The 19,197-nt window shown below is 44.3% G+C and overlaps 1 protein-coding gene across 5 annotated transcripts in view; it reads left to right on the top strand.

Moving 5' to 3' along the window:
* Positions 1-19,197, top strand: part of LOC126035434 (chromodomain-helicase-DNA-binding protein 1) — a 105,775-nt gene that overhangs the window by 13,430 nt on the left and 73,148 nt on the right. For 3 of the 5 annotated variants that reach the window (XM_049793976.1, XM_049793977.1, XM_049793978.1), the window contains exons 1-2: positions 2,464-3,251; positions 4,784-4,979. The exons of the other annotated variants lie outside the window; for them this stretch is intronic. In XM_049793976.1, the coding sequence (XP_049649933.1) occupies positions 4,927-4,979 (53 nt within the window). In that variant the 5' untranslated portion in view covers positions 2,464-3,251; positions 4,784-4,926. Of the gene's footprint in view, positions 1-2,463; positions 3,252-4,783; positions 4,980-19,197 lie in introns of those variants that run through there. 5 annotated transcript variants of the gene reach the window in all.

The following is a 19,197-nucleotide window of genomic DNA, read 5'->3' on the forward strand; positions in this document are numbered from 1 at the left end:
CTTCTTGAAGAATGTCCAGCCTTCCTGGACTCTTTTGCCCTAAATACTCACCAGAGGAATGCCGGGAAAGTGTGAATATATTCAAAATGTTTGCAGATTTGGGGCCTTATCCAACAGCTAAGCACCATACAGCCACTCGCTCAACCCACCCCCCACCCAAGCAGGACAGGTAAGAGAACAGGAAGAGTAAAATAAGAAAACTCTGGGTCAAGATAAAGATAATTTAATAAGTAAAGGAAAGAAGAAAATGAATGAAAACAAAACCACAAAACAAGTGATGCAAAGACAGTCACTCACCACCTCCCACAAATAGATTGATGCCCAGCCAGTCTCTGAGCAATGGCTACCTCCCCTAAAATCCCTTCCTCTCAGTTTTTATTGCTGAGCATGACATCATATGGCATGGAATATTCCTTTGGACAATTCAGGTCAGCTGTCCAGGTTGTGTCCGCTCCCAGCCTTCATGCCCATCCCCAGCCTACTTGCTGCAGGGGCAGAGTGGGAAAAAGAGAAAGCCTTGATGCTGTGCAACCACTGTTCAGCAATAGCTAAAACATTGGTGTGTTATCAACACTGTTTTAGCCACAAATCCAAAACACAGTGCCGTGAGGGCTGCTACAAAGAAAATTAACTCCATCCCAGCCACACCTAGTACACCTTGGTAGTATTTCCATGTTAATTACCTTAATTTCAATTAAAAATTTCAATTTCAATTTAATTTAAAGCAATTATTTTCATTCTGACATTCTTGAATTTAAAGTCCATTGATCTTGTGGCATCTTTGTCTATCAAAATGAAGTATTCTCCCTTAAGCTGACTTAGGCAAACTTAAGTGCTTCAGGAAGGAACATAGTCTAACAGGTTTTTTGTAGGCTTTGAACACCTTCTTATGCTTTTTTTTTTTAATTCTAAGGGGGAAAAAAAAACATTTATTTTGAGATTTTGAGGTATTTTTCTATGATGCTTGAGAGATGGACTAGTGGAAGTGCCTCACCTAGCCTCTGCTGCTTCAGTCTGGTTCTAAAATGGAGATGGAGTTGCTGTGTGTAACAGCTGATCCCAACACTTGGTGGGCTGAAGGAGCAGCTGCAGGATACCCCTGCAGCCCTGCTGAGGGGGTGGCAGGTGCCTTGGCTGCCCAGCTTTGCTCACCCTGGTGGGGGCAGCCATGAGATAAACCCTAGGCCAACATCTCTAGCTGACTGACTGTGGCTCAGATGCTGACACTCCTGGCCAACAGAACTCTTCAAGTATGAACTGATTTGACAGTTACTGTAGCCACCTTGCTCTGGTATACCCACACAATGACTCTTCTTTCAAGCCTTTCCTTCCTTCATGAGCAAACTGTGTTTTCTTGTTAATCTCAACCTCTTTTACTCTTGCAGGGTGCTGAAGAAAATTCCAAGTCTGGTACCACATCCTGGTCAGTAATGACCCCACAATCCCCCCTAGCATGATGGAGTGTAACTGCATATGTGGGAATCCAAAGAGGAGAAAACAGGTAAATCACTTCTTCTTTCCAACACATTTGGCTGTTTAATTGTGTTGCTCAGAGCAGTCTTTCACTCAGCAGCCACTACTTTTGCCACTCTGGGAACATGTAGACTTCAGCAGTAGGACAATTTACATGATTATTTTTTTTCTGAACAGGAGCCACCTTAAACAAACAGCTTTCTCATTAATCACTTTGAAACAACTCGAGATAGATATTAAGAGAGTGAGAGGAGTGCTCTGCCTCCAGCTGGGGGATGCTGATACCGAAGCCGGTCGAAGAAACTCTCTAAGACTCGTTCTGGAGTTTTAGAAAGCAGGCATTCTTTATTGCAGTGCTGGATGCACGGGGGATAATTCCACCTAGCGTGCATGCCACAACTTCAGCACAAACAGGTTATATGGAGTAATAATTACATATTAATCAGATTTGCATACATATACATAAAAATTATTGTAACTGATTATCATAGTACTGCCTACATCCAATCATGCACAATGAAAAATTCATTTGAGTCGAAGGGCTGCTTTTGTGACCACCGACCCATTTGAGATTCTGTTGGCTGACCTTCAAGTCTTTGTTCTTGTCCTTGTTCTTTGATCTTGAAGCTTAACGCAGTTTCAATCACATGTGGTCAGTTTCAACATTGTTCTCCTCTAGCATACAGGAACATCTAGTCATAAGAGCCAAGAACTAACCAAACTTAGGAGTAACTGCCTCTACTAGTTAATTGCTTGGCTATACTTTTGTCTATTGTTTCAATCATAGTGTTAGTATAAGATTTCTAATAATTATTTACCAAATCTCACTTTTACAGTCACCTAACAGCAAACTAGTTTCCACAGCTGGTACAAAATATTAAAACCATCAAAATATTTAGACATACCATACAGAATGTATGGACATATGCTATCAATGCCTTCCTCATGGAGACAAGTGTACTCTGTGTAGCTGCATGCCAAGCCTTCCTAAATATGCCCTAATGCCACTTGTAACCACATAGGAAGACTAAGAATGCATATGTGTTTGTTAGGGGGCTCTGATTTTAGACAGGAAAAAACATGAAACAAAAAAACCCCACACCACACTAAACAGTAACATGTGGTCTAGGCAAGGTTCCCTGCCACGCTGCGCAGGTCATGGGCGCCCCTCAGGCTGGGCCGCGCCCTGCCCCCTCACACAGGAGTTGCAGCGGGCACCAGGAGCGGGAGCGGCACCGGCCCCAGTGCCCGTTCGCTGCTGCTGCAGGCGGGCGCCTGCTGCCCCCGGCCCCGGCAGTATCCGGCGCGGCAAGGAGGCCGCTTTAGCTCCGCCACCCCCTCCAAGCGGCCCTTCCTGCCGCCATGACCTGGCGGCGCTGTCCCCTCCCGGCTGTTGCTCCTCCTCCTCCCCGCTCTGTCCCAGGGCGCAGGACTGACATCACGCCCAGGGTTTCCATCCGACTAAGGGAGGGGGAGGAGGTTGAGCGGAGTGGCAGCGTGATGGCGGTGGTCGGCAGGACTTAAGAAACGGCGGCGGAGCAACACAGCACCTACTCTTCAAGCTTCTCCCTGCCTGGTTTGGGGCCTTATTGTTCAAGCTGGTGGGGGCTGCAGGCGAGCCCGCCGCGTGGGGCTGTAAGGAGCCAGCGGCCCAGGCCCTGTGGCGGCCGCAGGAGCAGCCTCCGGCCCTAGGTTGCAGCACAGACCTCTTCGTGGGGTGTAGCGCCGTCTCGGACCAGGGCAGCCCTAGGGAGGCTGGGCCGGGCGCACACACGCAGGTAGGCAGAGGCCCGCCATGGCTCCTTTCCCTTTTCCTGGTCCGGAGTTGTGCGGTGGCTGTCGCTTTCGAAGATGGATGGGGAGGCGACTGGCGTTGAGAAGAAGGGGTTGGATGGCCAGCACGGGGCTGGGCTCCCGGGTCCGCTCGCTATTTTCCGAAGAGGGAGGGAGGGAGCTGTGAGAGCTGAGACGGGCAGCCGGGGTTGAGCCTCTTTCGCTGACTCCTGCGGGGGGAGCCTGTGACGAACCGGCTGGGAGGCAGGAGTGCGGCCTTCGCCCTTCTCTGGCCATGGGGGGGCGCTGGGAGAAGCGAGCACAGAGGACAGCGGCCGCCTTAGCAATACTGCCAGGGAGCCTTGGCCAGGAGCGGCGCCTGTGCGGGTCGCGCCACCAGCAGAGGGTCGTCTCTGGGGGTGGGAGGTAGGGAGGCAGCCCTGGCCTGGACTCTCCCTGGGAGCGCCTTGGGAGTGGTCGGTCACGGGAGGCCGCAAGAGCGCGGTGCGGGTGGCCGGGGAGGATCGTCGCGGAGCAGGAGCGGGCGACAAGGATAGAGTTTCGTGGCCACTAAAGATATTTCCTGGCGTCCAGGGAGTGCCAGTCCCGGAGGCGGCAGGGTATTCACACCCTGGGCGCGGGAGGGCAGACAGCGCAGAGCTTGGCCTCGTTGGGCAGCAGCGGCTGATCCGCAAGGAACCACCAAGCTGCTCAGCTCGCCGCCGCGGGGCCCCGGCCTAGCTTCGCGGCCTCTCTGGGGTTACAGGGCTCTTTCCTATCACTTTTCTTCCGTCGTTGCCTTTGTTTGCTGGCTGGAGTGGCCCTGGTGTCTGAGATGGTGCCTGAGCGCAGTGCTTTTTCCGTCCCGGAACGAGGCAGCCCCTGCCTCCATAATGAGCTGTAGGTCGGGCTGTATTAGAGAAGAGCACCTCGAGATAGGCAACCTGCAGGCGAGCCCTTAATCGCTTTCACACCACTAAATCTGTGAGAGGCGCTGCTCTTTAGCTGATTATCAGTGAGTTCGTACTTACGCTCCATTTAAAGTGAGCCTAAACTTTTTCTAGGTGCATCTAACACGGTAAAGATCTAGTTGAAGATATTTATGTATATGAAATAACGATCACTCCATCTGTGGGTCCTTGTTAGCTTGATGTAGTTGAACCAATTTTTTAAAATGGGACAGTCTTTATTTTCTTGACTCTATCCCCAACTGGATGTAAACATGTCTGTGTCTGGAAATGCTTCTGATATGTTTGTTTTGTGCATGAAATAATTTTGCTAATCAGATCTTAGAGCATTAATATCCACAATTTTTATTTATGTGTTTGGGGAGGCTGTTTTTCTTTAAAAGTTAGATCTGGTTATTCTTAAGACAGTACTATGGTATACCAAAAGCTGTTTTTCAGTTAAAAAGATGTCAAATGTGTTATATACTCCCTTTCAGTGTTGTTGTGACAAGACAGGTTATTTTCAGTATCTCTCAGTTGTAACCATCAAATATTTCAAATTATGTCAACATTTTCCTTTATTACTTTAGGTAATTTGGGAAAAATCTTCAATACCTGCAGAGAACAGTTGAGTAAACAAGTCACCTGGAAAACAGAGTATCAAGAAGTAGATTCTTGACATCTGCCTTCTGAGTGGACTTCTATTTATCTTTTAAGCTTCTTAATATTTACAATGAATGGGCACAGTGATGAAGACATTGTAAGAAACAGTAGTGGAGAGTCAAGGTAAGCACTTTCAGTCCTTGGCTATGTATTCTCCTGTATTTTGTTTATTAGAACTGGTTTACATTTTAACTTTGTGCCAAAGCTTCCTGGTGAGCAGGTAGACCATTATTTAGGGGGACTGGCCGTGCTTTTTTACAGATGCTTAATCTGCTTGTTAGAATCAGTTAGCTTCATTTAATAACTGTAACAATTGTGTGTATACCTTACATAATACAGTTTTAATACTATTTAAGCTTTATCAGCATCCATTACTCTTTTTTTTCCTCAAAAGTTGTCTGAAGTGTCAAAAGCTGAAACAGATTAGATTGAAATGTTGAAGTAAAACTCGTGTCTATGAAGTGCAGGGCATGCATGCATATGTGCTGTATAAACCCCAAACTAGGCTATCTCTAAAGTTGGAACAGTGGATTGTTAATTCTAGTGAGGCTTCCTTTTTTTGTTGAGTTGTCAAAGCAGTATAACGGAAAGCATTAACTTCATGTTTGTTTTCCAAAGTGAAAGTACAGTTTTCCCAGCTGTTTTCTTAATTAAAAAAAATAAAAAATCCACCCCTCTAATGTTGATTGCTGGTGTGCTAGGATGTGTAGAGGGTTCATTTGGTTGGAAAAGCCTGGTTAGAACTTCCCTGTTGCAAGATGAGGATAACAGTGAACTTGTAGGGGTGGAATTAAATTCTTATTCTAGAACACTGCTAAGTTCAACAAGTATCTACTGCACTAGGAAGTTAATATTCCTAAAACTGGGAATATGATGAATGCTGCAAATTTAAGAAGGCAAGGCAAACTTACAAATAGAAGCAGTTGTGATCATGCTGTCAGTCTACCCATCTGTCTGTCTGTCTTCTCTTTCTGATCACAGCCTGTTGAACCTGTTAGTTGATTCCATCAGTCAGAGGTCATAAAGAACACTGAGTTCTGTGGGCTTTATGAAAACAGCCAGTTGGGTAGAGGGGATAGATCTAAATTATTGCCCCAAGTAAAGAAATCCAAGAACAACATAATGGCCAGCTGATCATTCAGCACGTGCTGGCCATTAAGCTTGCATGTAGCATAGTGAGTAATGGGGTGGGAAGAAGGGGGAAGAGAGAAGTGTTTGGGTGATATTAGGTGCAAATCTCTAGGAAACCTATGAGCAGTAAAACTAAAGAAACTTTAACAACTTTGTGTATTTTTTTATGTCAAGCTTCCATGTTATACCTAGAAATATTCTAGAAAGTCAGTAAACTCTGAATCTTGTGAATAATTTGTAAACTTTTTTGTTTTTGTTAGATTTCTGCTTCCAGTAAAGATGGTACTTGTCTAGTTAGCAAACAAATTTTGGGTTTCTTCTAGTAAGTGGCAAAATATTCCTGATTGCTTATATTAAAAAAAATAAAAACCAAACAAAAAAACAACCAAACCCAAAACAAGCTTTGTCAGTTGAGTAGAGGAACATGAACAAAATAAAACACTGTGAAAAAACCTAGTCTTCTGAACTTTTAGAGAGTTATACATAAGACCTCCAATAAACATTAACTTATCAGGGACAACTCTGATGACTTTGTATTTATGAAGTTTTTTACTACTTGGAACAAGCCACCTAGCTAAAGATAATGTAGGAATAATACTGTGTATCAAACTATGACCACTTGTAAATACCAGTATATCAAAGTTATTCAAAAGCAATTCTCATAAGACTAAACTAACTAAATATCAAAAAAGCATCCAGACAACTTTATTATAAGTAAATATCAGGAAGATGCAAATTACTTAAAACATGACAGTTGCCTGTGAAGTGAGACTTTGTTCTGCATCTTAAATGTACTGCTGAGCACATTTTAAAATGTTAAACTTTTTTTCCCCTAGGCTTGTATCAGTCATTAACCCTGTAGCCTAATTCACAGACAGATCTCAGAAAACCTATTTGTATGCTTGCCATTTGCTAACAGGAAATTCTGTTTTTGTAAATGAAGGGTGAAGGCTTCCAATATTAAAGAATTGAGCCCTTTTTCTGTCCAGCCTATTTTCATTATTAAAATAATTTATTGTGAAAGGTGTTTGATGCTTATGGGGTACCTTAGTATGACTTGCCCCTGTTGTTGTTGTGGTTTGTTTTTGTTTGTTGTGTTATCATCTCCCCCCCCCTTCTTCAAGTTTTCCAGAACTCTAACTTATTTTCACTAGGAGGAAAATTCCTTAAGCTAGCTATGACTGCAGACAGATATCTAACTGTAACCAGGGAAGTGAAGCTGCATTTAGTCTTCAAATAGTCTGGAAATATGAATTCTATAGAATGGAAATCTAATCAGTAACAAAATAGCTACTGTTGATGGCAAATTATCATTACTAGGCTTTTAGTGATCCTGTTCCATTCAGAATGCTAGGAAGAGAAGCAAAACAAGTTGAGAAAGTAATTGAGAATTGCTGCTGGGAAGAAACTGCAGAGAAAGTCAAACTTTCAAAATTAGGTATAAAAGGAAAGATGAGGTAGATACAGTGACAAATCTAGACAGCAGCATTGATGATACAGTTGGTAATAATGACAATGAATCTTTGAAAAGTATGCCACTTTAAAAATGTGACACTTTACAAATGTAGCAAGGCCATTTTTCCCTCTTTGATGTCTGTGTAAGCTTCTATGGTTGTTGCTCTGCGGTGACAGTCCTGATCACAATTAAATATAGCCAGATCTAGAGGAGCCACCATCACTACTTTGAAAAGTAAAGAGAAGCAGTGGATCAAGGCTGGCTTTACAGAAATACACAGTCTCATGGATACTGTTTTATACTGTTTTAAAGAAACTCTTACTGTGAATTGCAGAAGTTGTGGAAAGCCTGTAGTATTCTCAGCAATAGGAGGGCTGGAGAAGGGGCTAACTGAAAACCTTAGGTTGTATACACTGGCTAGAACTGTGGTAAGGAATTGTAGCTGTCTTCTATTCCCTGTGACTAGCTGTGAAGAAGCATTTCTGAAGCATGTGTGAAAGAAATGGCCAATTTGCCATGCACCTGTGTTCCTTTCCACTGTTGAATCTCTTCATCTGACTGGTAGATGACCAGAAATCTTTCCGTTGCTGCAGGTGCTGAGCCTGAAGTTCTGTTTGGCCACAAGTAGAAGCAAATCTCTTGTATTTTCATGGTTTAATAACTTGTTGCACTGTTTGGACTTTCCTTGGCCTTGTTAGCAACCTCTGAAGCTATAAATCTGCGCTAGTGCCAAGCATGGTTGTATTTGGGTTCGCATGGCAAGGTTTTGGTAGCTGGGGGGGCTACAGGGGTGGCTTCAGTGAGAAGCTGCTAGAAGCTTCCCCTATGTCCCATGGAGCCAATGCCAGACGGCTCCAAGACAGACCTGCTGCTAGCCAAGGCTGAGCCCATCAGCGACAGTGGTAGTGCCTCTGTGATAACATATTTAAGAAGGGGAAAAAGTTGCTGTGGCACAGAAACTGCAGCTGGAGATAGGAGTGAGAACATGTAAGAGAAACAACCCTGCAGACACCACAGTCAGTGAAGGAGGAGGAGGAGGAGGTGCTCCAGGTGCTGGAGCAGAGATTCCCCTGCAGCCTGTGGTGAAGACCATGGTGAGGCAGGCTGTCCCCCTGCAGCCCATGGAGGACCCCACGCCAGAACAGGTGGATCCCCAAAGGAGGCTGTGACCCCATGGGAAGCCCATGCTCGAACAGGCTCCTTGGCAGGACCTGTAGACCCGTGGAGAGAGGTGCCCACACTGGAGCAGGTTTTCTGGCAGGACTTGTGACCCTGTGGGGGACCCACGCTGGAGCAGCGTCCTCCTGAAGGACTGCACCCCGTGGGAGGGACCCTGTGCTGGAGCAGGGGAAGAGTGTGAGGAGTGCTGGCCCTGAGGAGGAAGGAATGGCAGAGACAACATGTGATGAACTGACTACAATCCTCATTCCCCATCCCCCTGCACTGCTGTGAGGGGAGGAGGTAGAGAAAATCGGGACTGAGGTTGTGCCAGGGAAGAAGGGAGAGGTGGGGGGAAGCTATTTTACGATTTGGTTTTATTTCTCATTACTCTACTCTGATTGGATTGGTAATAAATTAAATTAATTTTCCCCATGTCAAGTCTGTTTTGCCTGTGACAGTAATTGCTGACTGATCTTCCTGTCCTTATCTTGACCCACAAGCCTTTCATTATATTTTCTCTCCCCCCCTCAGCTGGACAGGGGAGTGATAGTTTGGCTTTGGTGGGCACCTGGCGTCTAGCCAGGGTCAACCCACCACAATGGTGAAGGTTGTACACTGACAGAAACGTTATAATCTAATCTTGCTGCTTGATCTTAGAATTTCTGTGTAATAATTACAGTGGGCTCTACTCTCCAGGTTTTTTAATTTACTTTAAATCACTGCTCTGGAATGTTTTAAGTAGTTCTAGGTAAAATATCACAGATAAACATTATCTGGATAGCAAGTAAGTATAAGTACAAAAACTTTATAGTAGTGCTTTGAGAAACTGACTCTTAAATTTAAGAAAAGCATTTTTGTGTAGTGTTCTTGAAAGCATTCTGTTGCAAACTTGAATAGGAGTAAATACACATTAGCTAGCATTAAGAAAGCTTAATGAGCAAGGAAGGGCAGTTATAGCTGAACTGTAACACAAGCTCCAGGTAGAACAGGGAATGCAAAAGTGTAATGTTGGTGCCAATTGAATAGCAACCTGGTTTCCCATCTCTTTGCTCTTCCTTGTTTCTTGTAGAACAAGACATGAAGCACTTGAGCAGACCTTACTTCTCTGTATGTAAAAAAGGGTGTGCTCAGTAAAGCTTATCTGGAAAGTAGCTGGCTGAGTTGCATTGTACTTCCTTTTTCCAGTAAGCAGAAAGTGGCTTCTTGCACCAAGGTCCCTTACCATTGTTTATGTTCTTGAAAGCTGATGTTAATACAAGACTGTAATTTCTGTGGATTTAATTTGCTTTCTTGATTTAATAGTCTGTGGACCACAAAAGATAGTTTAATAAAGCCAGCTCTTTGTCAGCAGGCTTGAATTTGCTGTATAAACTCATACCGTCTACAGAAGATTAAAAAGATAAACTGAAAGCCACTATTCTAAGTTCCTGCTTTCAAGAAACCTAAGTGGGAGTTAAACCAAAGATTCCCCAAGCATATTTACAGAAGTATTCTCATCTATTGGTTTCTTTTTGGTAGAAGTAGGTAATACAAATGGGGGGGTGGGGGGGTGGAGGAAAAAGTGTGTATGTATAGAGAGAGTTGTATTGGGTTTATGTGGCAAAGTTTTGGTAGTGAGGAGACTGCAGGCGTGGCTTCTGTCAGAAGAGACCAGGAGCTGCCCCTGTGCTGGACAAAGCCAGTTCCAGCTGGCTCCAAAATGGATCTGCCACTGGCCAAAGCTGAGCCAATCAGTGAAGCTGGTGGCACCTCTGTGATAACATTTAAGAAAGGGTAAAATGCTGTGCAGCAGAGTGTGTGTGAGAGAGGGAAGAACGAGGGGAGAAAAACACAAGAGAAACAGCTCTGCAGACACCAAGGTCAGTGAAGGAGGGGGAGGAGCAGAGATTCCCCTATAGCCTGTGGAGAAGACCACTCCAGAGCAGATATCCACCCTGCAGCCTATGGAGGGCCCCACGCCAGAGCAGGTGGATGTGCCCTGAAGGAAGCTGCAGCCCATAGAGAGCGCATGATGGAGCAGGCTCCTGGCAGGAACTGTGGCCTTTGGAGAGGAGCCAATAAAGGACTAGGTTTTCTGTCAGGAACTGCAGCCCCTGGGGGACCCACGCTGGAGCAGTCCATTCCTGAAGGACTGTATCCCATGGAGAGGACCCATGCTGGAACAGTTTGTGAAGGACTATCCTGTGGGAGGGACCCCACATTGGAGCAGGGAAAAAGTGTGAGGAGGAAGGAGTGGCAGATGAGCTATTATGAACCAATTGCAACTCCCCATTCCACATTCTTCCTCTCCACCCCCTGCGGTGGGGGGAGGAGGTAGAAAGTTGGGAATGAAAATTGGTTTTGTCTTTGTGTCTCACCATCCTACTTTTATTTTTAATTGGCAAGAATTGAATTTGAGTTGTGTCGTGGTTTAACCCCAGTCGGTAACTAAGCACCATGCAGCCGCTCACTTGCTCCCCCCCACCCAGCAGGATGGGGGAGAGAATCGGAAGGAAAAAGGTAAAATTCGCGAGTTGAGATAAGAACAGTTTAGTAGAACAGAAGAGACTAATAATGATAACAACAACAATGATAAAATGACAATAATAATAAAAGAATTGGAATATACAAAACAAGTGATACACAATGCAATTGCTTACCACTCACCAACCGATGCCCAGTTACTTCCTGAGCAGTGATCCACACAGGCCAATGCCGCCCCCCCCCCCCCAGTTTATATACTAGATGTGTCGTCACATAGTATGGAATACCCCTTTGGCCAGTTTGGGTCAGCTGCCCTGGCTGTGTCTCCTCCCAACTTCTTGTGCCTCTCCAGCCTTCTTGCTGGCTGGGCATGAAGCTGAAAAATCCTTGACTTAGTCTGAACACTACTTAGCAACAACTGAAAACATCAGTGTGTTATCAACGTTCTTCTCATACTGAATCCAAAACATAACACTATACCAGCTACTAGAAAGAAAATTAACTCTATCCCAGCTGAAACCAGGACAAGTTGTCAGCTGAAGTCAGGAAAAAGGAATCAAGTTCGTGCTTCAGAATAGATGAGGACAGGAAATAATACTTCTTGGTAGCCTGAACTTAATACTCTTTGCTCCCTTCGTTTTTTATTGGTGGTGATCAATAAGATGAATCTCTTTTACACATTGTGATGGGTTAACCCTGGCTGAACACCAGGTGCCCACCAAAGCCGTTCTATCACTCCCCCATCCTCAGCTGGATAGGGGAGAGAAAATATAACAAAAGGCTCGTGGGTTGAGATAAGGACAGGAGAGATCATTCACTATTACCGTCACGGGCAAAACAGACTCAGTTTGCAAAATTAACTCAATTTATTACAAATCAACCAGAGCAAGGTAATGAGAAATAAAACCAAATCTCAGAACACCTTCCCACCACCCCTCCCTTCTTCACGGGCACAACTACCCTCCCGGATTTCACCACCAAGCCCCCCCAGCGGCACAGGGGGACAGGGATGGGGTTTATGGTCATCACACGTTATTTTCTGCCGCTTCACCTCCTCAGGACGAGGGCTGATCACACTCTTCCCCTGCTCCAGCGTGGGGTCCCACCCACGGGAGACAGTCCTCCACGAACTCCTCCAACGTGGGCCATTCCCACGGGCTGCAGTTCTTCACGAACTGCTCCAGCATGGGTCCATTCCATGGTGTGCAGTCCTTCAGGAGCACACTGCTCCAGCGTGGGTCCCCCACGGGATCACAAGTCCTGCCAGAAAACCTGCTCCATGGGCTCCTCTCTCCACAGATCCGCAGGTCCTGCCAGGAGCCTGCTCCAGCGCGGGGTTCCCACGGGGTCACAGCCTCCTTCGGGAACCCACCTGCTCCGGCGTGGGGTCCTCCACGGGCTACAGGTGGATATCTGCTCCACCGTGGACCTCCCTGGACTGCAGGGGGACAGCCTGCCTCACCAGGGTCTTCACCACGGGCTGCAGGGGAATCTTCGCTCCGGTGCCTGGAGCATCTCCTCCCCCTCCTTCTTCACTGACCTTGGTGTCCGCAGGCTTGTTTCTCTTACATGTTCTCACTCCTCACTCCGGTGGCAGTTTCTCCCCGTCCCAACTTTTTTTCCTTCTTAAAAAGGTTATCACAGAGGCGTTACCACTATCACTGATTGGCTCGGCCTTGGCCGGCGGCGGGTCCGTCTCAGAGCCGGCTAATATGGGCTCGCTCTCTCTCGAACACAGGGGAAGCTTCCAGCAGTTTCTTACAGAAGCCACCCCTGTAACCCCCCCCCCGCTACCAAAACCTTGCCAAACAAAACCAATACACACATCTAAATCAGATTGAGTAGTTCAGTTTAATAAAAAAAAAAAGAAGAAAAAAAGCCCACTTGCACTGTATTTGCCTAAATAAACTTACATGTGAACTTTCATTTTTAAGAGTTTGTCATTTAGTGTCTGTTACTTCTATTAATTCTGGAAGGGGCTCTTCCCATTCAAATGCATGACCTTCCTTGGACTTTTGGTTTATTAAAATAATGGTGAACTGTCATCTCAGATGCTTTTCAAAGACCTTGCAGAAATTAATCTTTTCTGGTTTTAATGGGTTAAACTTTCATACCAAATCAGATTTGACATATGCTGCTGTACAAATGCAACTATTTGACTCAAGGGCTAGGGGTGTGAGAAGCTTCTGTACTACATATCCTGGAAGATGCTCTCTGTAGACTTTACATTGGTTTGCCAACATACATGAAACTATGCTTTTTCATGTAGAAATCCCATCCTGAGAGCATGCTATTCATTCTTAGTATATATTCTTGCATGCCTATTACTGCAGGTTAGCATTGTCAGTTAACTTTGTCATCATTGCAGTGATTTGTTTGCATGGTAGAGAAGTAGTCTCACTTCAACAGGACTGAAGAGGTCATCATTATTGCTTTATCCATCACTTTCGCTTCTTTTTTTCCATGGTCCCGTGATGCTCCTATAACTGTTCTGTGCAGTCTCATGCATTCCTGTCTTTGTTTAGTGTTGTTGGTTTTGGGTTTGGTTGTTGTTTTGTTTGGGTTTTTTTTCCAACTGAACAAAGTACAGTGTATGTAACACATGGTTTCTTATTCAAGAATACCTTTTATCAAATAATGCTGTTTTAATTTTACTGGGGTTTATATGTATAATATATAAACAATATAAAAATTGCTTTAAGCGGGGGAGGAAGGCTTATATGACACATTTTCAAAAGAGGGAATTACAAAAGCAGGAATTCTGTTTTGATTAACAGAATTAAGTATCTAAAAGAGCACAAATGCTTTTCAACAGCAAATACTGAATATTCCCTTTCTATATACATCATATTAACAGCATCTTTATTCTGTAGCTTAATTTGCCTTGCCCCTATTGTTTTAGATCTAGAGTTCTTCTAATTCTAGTCATGATAGTGTTTATAATTTCTGTTGATGTTTGGTCTCTTCTTGGAAGCACATTCATCAGTGAAGAAGGGAGGGGAGAAAAAAAAAAAAGGCAAATTACACTACAGGATGAGTTGGTTGGAAGAGGACAGCAATACAAGAGCAGAGGTAAAGGGAGGACATAATGTGACAAGGTGGGATACGGTAAATGGACAAATGCAGGTGAATAGTTGTCATGCTTTAACCCCAGTCAGCAACTAAGCACCATGCAGCTGCTCACTTACTCCCCCCCACCCAGGAGGATGAGGGAGAGAATTAGAAGGAAAAAGGTAAAATTCGTGGGTTGAGATAAGAACAGTTTAGTATAACAGAAAAGAAGAGACTAATAATGAAAACAACAACAATAATAAAATTATAATAATAATAATAATAAAAGGATTGGAATATACAAAACAAGTGATGCACAATGCAATTGCTTACCACTCACCAACCGATGCCCAGTTAGTTCCCGAGCAGTGATACCCCCAGGCCAATGCTCCCCCCCCAGTTTATATACTAGACATGACGTCACATGGTATGGAATACCCCTTTGGCCAGTTTGGGTCAGCTGCCCTGGCTGTGTCTCCTCCCAACTTCTTGTGCCTCTCCAGCCTTCTTGCTGGCTGGGCATGAGAAGCTGAAGAATCCTTGACTTGGTCTGAACACTACTTAGCAACAACTGAAAACATCAGTGTGTTATCAAAATTCTTCTCATACTAAACCCAAAACATAACACTATACCAGCTACTAGAAAGAAAATTAACTCTATCCCAGCCAAAACCAGGAAAATATCCACCCCTTACTCTATACCATTTATGTCATGCTCAGGTCCCGTACTTTCCAATACATCCTAATTAATCACCATCACCTTTTCTGTCCTTTGAGATCTATATGTATGTATATGTATACACACAGAGAGATATCATTCCCTTAGTCTATGGGCCATATATGTAAATTGTTCCTTGAGTTCATTTAATCCCCAACTTTGGTCTCCATCTGTCATACCAGTCTTTCTGGGCAGGAGGGATGGTGCAAAGTCCCCTCAGTTGGTAGAGCAGGATCGGGCTTCAGTGTGGTGCAGTGAGCAGGTGACATTTGGTGCAGCAGGAGGATGGTTGTGGTGTTGGATTGTTGCATGCTGAAGTCAGTTCTGGTTCCATAACTACTGCGCTTTGCTCAGTTTTATCACAGTTCATTCTTGCTTGATCTAAGTGATTCTTATTGTAATACCATTGATATAGCATATAACAATTACAGTAACGATAACATACAGTAGCAGGGTTATATAGCAACTAACATACAATCGAATTCATTGGCTATTCTCATCTAAAATCAAATCCCCTTGAGGCACACATCGGACTTCCCCATCCTTCTGCATTACCCACCAAATGCACCCAGGTCCTTGAGCAAAAGCAATCCCATGAATGGGTTTGCCTTTGCCTGAGGCAGGAGTAACCCAGACTGTCTTCCCTAACATATTTTTTTGTGCACTACAGGGACTTTATGACCTGCTACAGTGCGTAAAAGTTCTGACTGGGCAGGACCAGCCCAATTGGCAGATCCTCTGGTGTTGTATAACCAGGTGGCTTTTGCTAAATGTGTATCCCAGTGTTTGAAAGTTCCACCCCCCATTGCTTGCAATGTAGTCTTTAAGAGTCCATTGTATTGCTCGATTTTCCTGGAGGCTGGTGCATGATAGGGGATGTGATACAGCCACTCAATGCCACGCTCTCTGGCCCTGGTGTCTATGAGGTTGTTTCGGAAACGAGCCCCGTTGTCTGACTCAATTCTTTCTGGGGTGCCATGTCGCCACAAGACCTGCTCTTCAAGGCCCAGGATAGTGTTGTGGGTTGAGGCATGGGGCACAGAATATGTTTCCAGCCATCCAGTGGTTGCTTCTACCATTGTCAGCACATAGCGCTTGCCTTGGCGAGTTTGTGGGAGCGTGATATAGTCAATCTGCCAGGCTTCCCCATATTTATATTTCAGCCATCGCCCTCCATACCACAGGGGCTTTAACCTCTTGGCTTGCTTAATTGCAGCACATGTTTCACATTCATGGATAACCTGTGGGTAGTGTCCATGGTCGTGTCCACCCCTCGATCATGGGCCCATCTATATGTTGCATCTCTTCCCTGATGGCCTGAGGTATCATGGGCCCACTGAGCCATAAATAGCTCACCCTTATGTTGCCAGTCCAGGTCCACCTGAGCCAATTCAATCTTGGCAGCCTGATCCACCTGTTGGTTGTTTCAATGTTCTTCAGTGGCCCGACCCTTGGGTACGTGAGCATCTACGTGACGTACTTTCACAACCAGATTCTCTAGCCGGTGTAGGGTTTAGGCATTAATCCGTGCGGGGCCCGGATGACGGAACACCAATGTGATGATTAATCGTTTTTATACAATTCTCTAAGTTGTTGAGAGACTTTGATTGGCTACTACATGCAAGCACTTGGTGTCCGCACGCACAAGCATAAGCGGTGATTGGTTACATCGGTACTGTCCACGCGCACAAACATAAGACATAATTGGTTGTGTTAATTAGAGCATACAAGACTTGTCTTAGTCCAATTGGTCAAGATAAGCCCCTGAATTGAGGTTGTTTGTGCCAAGTTCCCTTTATCGTGGAATGTGCACCTGTGTTTTCCTAATTGGGATCTTTCTTCTTCTATCTTCTTATTTATTGTGTTCAAGGCCTTCTAAAGGCGCCTGGAACAATCTTGTGACCATGAGCTATTTTCAGGTCCAATAACTAACTTCCATATAACTGAACCCTACATCTCCCCCTTTCTCACTTTTTTTTTTTTTTTTTTTTTTTTTTTTTTGGATAGCATATTGCTGTCTTGTTCTGCAAACTTAGCCCAGCAATCAGTAGGTGTCAGTTTTATGTGGGTGTCCCTACGGAGGCAACTATGGTTTTGCTGCACACCAGCCTGATGCTCTTCGGAAAATCCCGGTATTTATACATTTTCAGAGGAATGGATTTTAGCACACGTGGCCGGCGGGTGCCAAAATCCACCTCAATTGAAAACCTATGACGCATGCACTCGCTGGCCAGGCGCACTGCACAAGTCATAGTTATCTTATCAATTCGTTCATGGGCTTTGTGATGCGGCCGTAATGCACTGAGAATTTTAATCTGTTATGTTAGCTAAGATGACCTACGCATTAGTTTTTGGCTGAGGTGGAATTCGTATTGCCGCACCATCTATGATGCTTCGGGTGATGATGGTCGCATAAATCAAACGGAAGTCCATCAGGGGCTTGCACCTGTGAAAACATAAGCATAATCTCGCCCCGAGGTTATTAATGAAAAATGGACCTTCCCATCGCCCTATTTCTAGATTCTTAACTAAGTCTATGACCTTACTTCTAATTTCAGTTTTAACTAACTGTTTAGCAAAAAAATTATTTTTTTTTTTTTTTTTTTTTTGTTAATGAATGACTACATATCAGGTATCTTAAAACTACTTCCACACTCGGCTTCTGTGAGTAATGTTTCGCCGAGGACTGATTAACATTAAACTATATATATATTTACTTATTCTCTACGGCACTTATTCTAAACTGCTTAGCCTCTATACAATTAGTTATAGGTTAGTAGGTTAGTTGATTATGATTAGTTGAATGTCTGTTACAGTGGTTAAAAAAAATTTTTTTTTTTTTTTTTTTTTGATGATTTACTCTCTTTTCTACCCACTCGCACTAAAATACATATTCAAAAACGATATCATACTCCATGTTTTTTACACGCATTCTTAATCTCCACATTGACTGCCGGTCTCCGTCGTGATTTGTCTAGTCGGTCTATCTAGGGCTTCAGGACCTGCTGACGTCTCCGCTGCCTCTTGCTCTTCTGAGTTGTCTGTGGCATCTGGTCGCTCAATCCATGGCTTGACCCATTTCGCCGGTATCCAGTGGGGTTGTTCGTTACCTGTGGAAACACAAGCATACCCTCTTCCCCACGTAAATAATTTGCAAGGTCCTTGCCACTGCTGTAAAACCGGATCGAATACTGAAACTTGCAGCTGATTTTTATCAACATTTTTGTTCCCACACATATGCCTATTAATTGGGATCTGATCCTCAGTACCACGTGGCTGTAGCCAATTCAAAACATACAGTGCTTTACTTATTAACTCTTGGGGAGTACAGTGCCGCATATCTTCCCCCGTTTTTAAAATGTTTAAACGATCCTTTAAGGTCCGATGTGCACGTTCAACAATAGCTTGACCAGTGGAATTGTGGGGTACGCCAAAATTATGAGCTACCCCCCACATCTGTAAAAATGTTTCTAATGACTGTGCGTGATATCCCGGGCCATTGTCTGTTTTAATTTCTGTTGGCACTCCCATGGCGGCAAATGCTGCCAAAAGGTGCTTAATTACGGCTTTAGCATTGGTTGATATATGAACAGTAGCCCACATAAGGTTTGAATATGTGTCAATAGCTACATGAATAAATTTATATCTCCCAAAACTGGGATATTCCGTAACATCTGTTTGCCAAATTTGCAATGGTGATAATCCCCGGGGGTTCACCCCCTGTGGTTGTAAGTTTGGAATATTCGCACAGTCTGGGCAAGCAGCAAGAATAGCTCTGGTTTGCTGCAATGGAAGATTAAATTGTTTACTCAGCGCTTTTGCCGACTGATGATAAAATTTATGGGATAGCAGTGCTTGTCCAAACAAATCAGGTTTGGGTGTATTAAAATAGATGTTTGCATTGGCTACTACCAGTTGATCCGCGTGCGCATTACCTTCCACAATGAATCCCGGCAGCGTTGTATGGCTACGAACATGATCGATAAAAAATAAGTCTGTCCGTTCTTCTAGTAACATCCATAATTTTAAAAGTGTCATAAACAGCTGCTTATTGTTTACAGTTTTTAGTAGGGACCTATGTATACGTTTGACTATCCCCATGACATATTGAGAATCCGAAATAATGTTGACAGGTGTTTTATCCCACTTTTTAGAAACAGAGCATACGGCTAATAACTCGAGCACTTGTACTGACCCCTCTGACAGAATGACTTCGGATTTCCAGGATCCATCCTGTAAATATACAAATCCTGCTTTACCTGTCTTGCTGCTAGCATCAGTAAAAACGGTAATGGCTTCCAGCGGCTTATTGCTGCAGATAGAGTGCGGTTCCATTGTTAACATTGTTTTAAATAATGGGT

Source organism: Accipiter gentilis, chromosome W (genome assembly GCF_929443795.1).
Source record: "Accipiter gentilis chromosome W, bAccGen1.1, whole genome shotgun sequence".
Taxonomy (NCBI): domain Eukaryota; kingdom Metazoa; phylum Chordata; class Aves; order Accipitriformes; family Accipitridae; genus Astur; species Astur gentilis.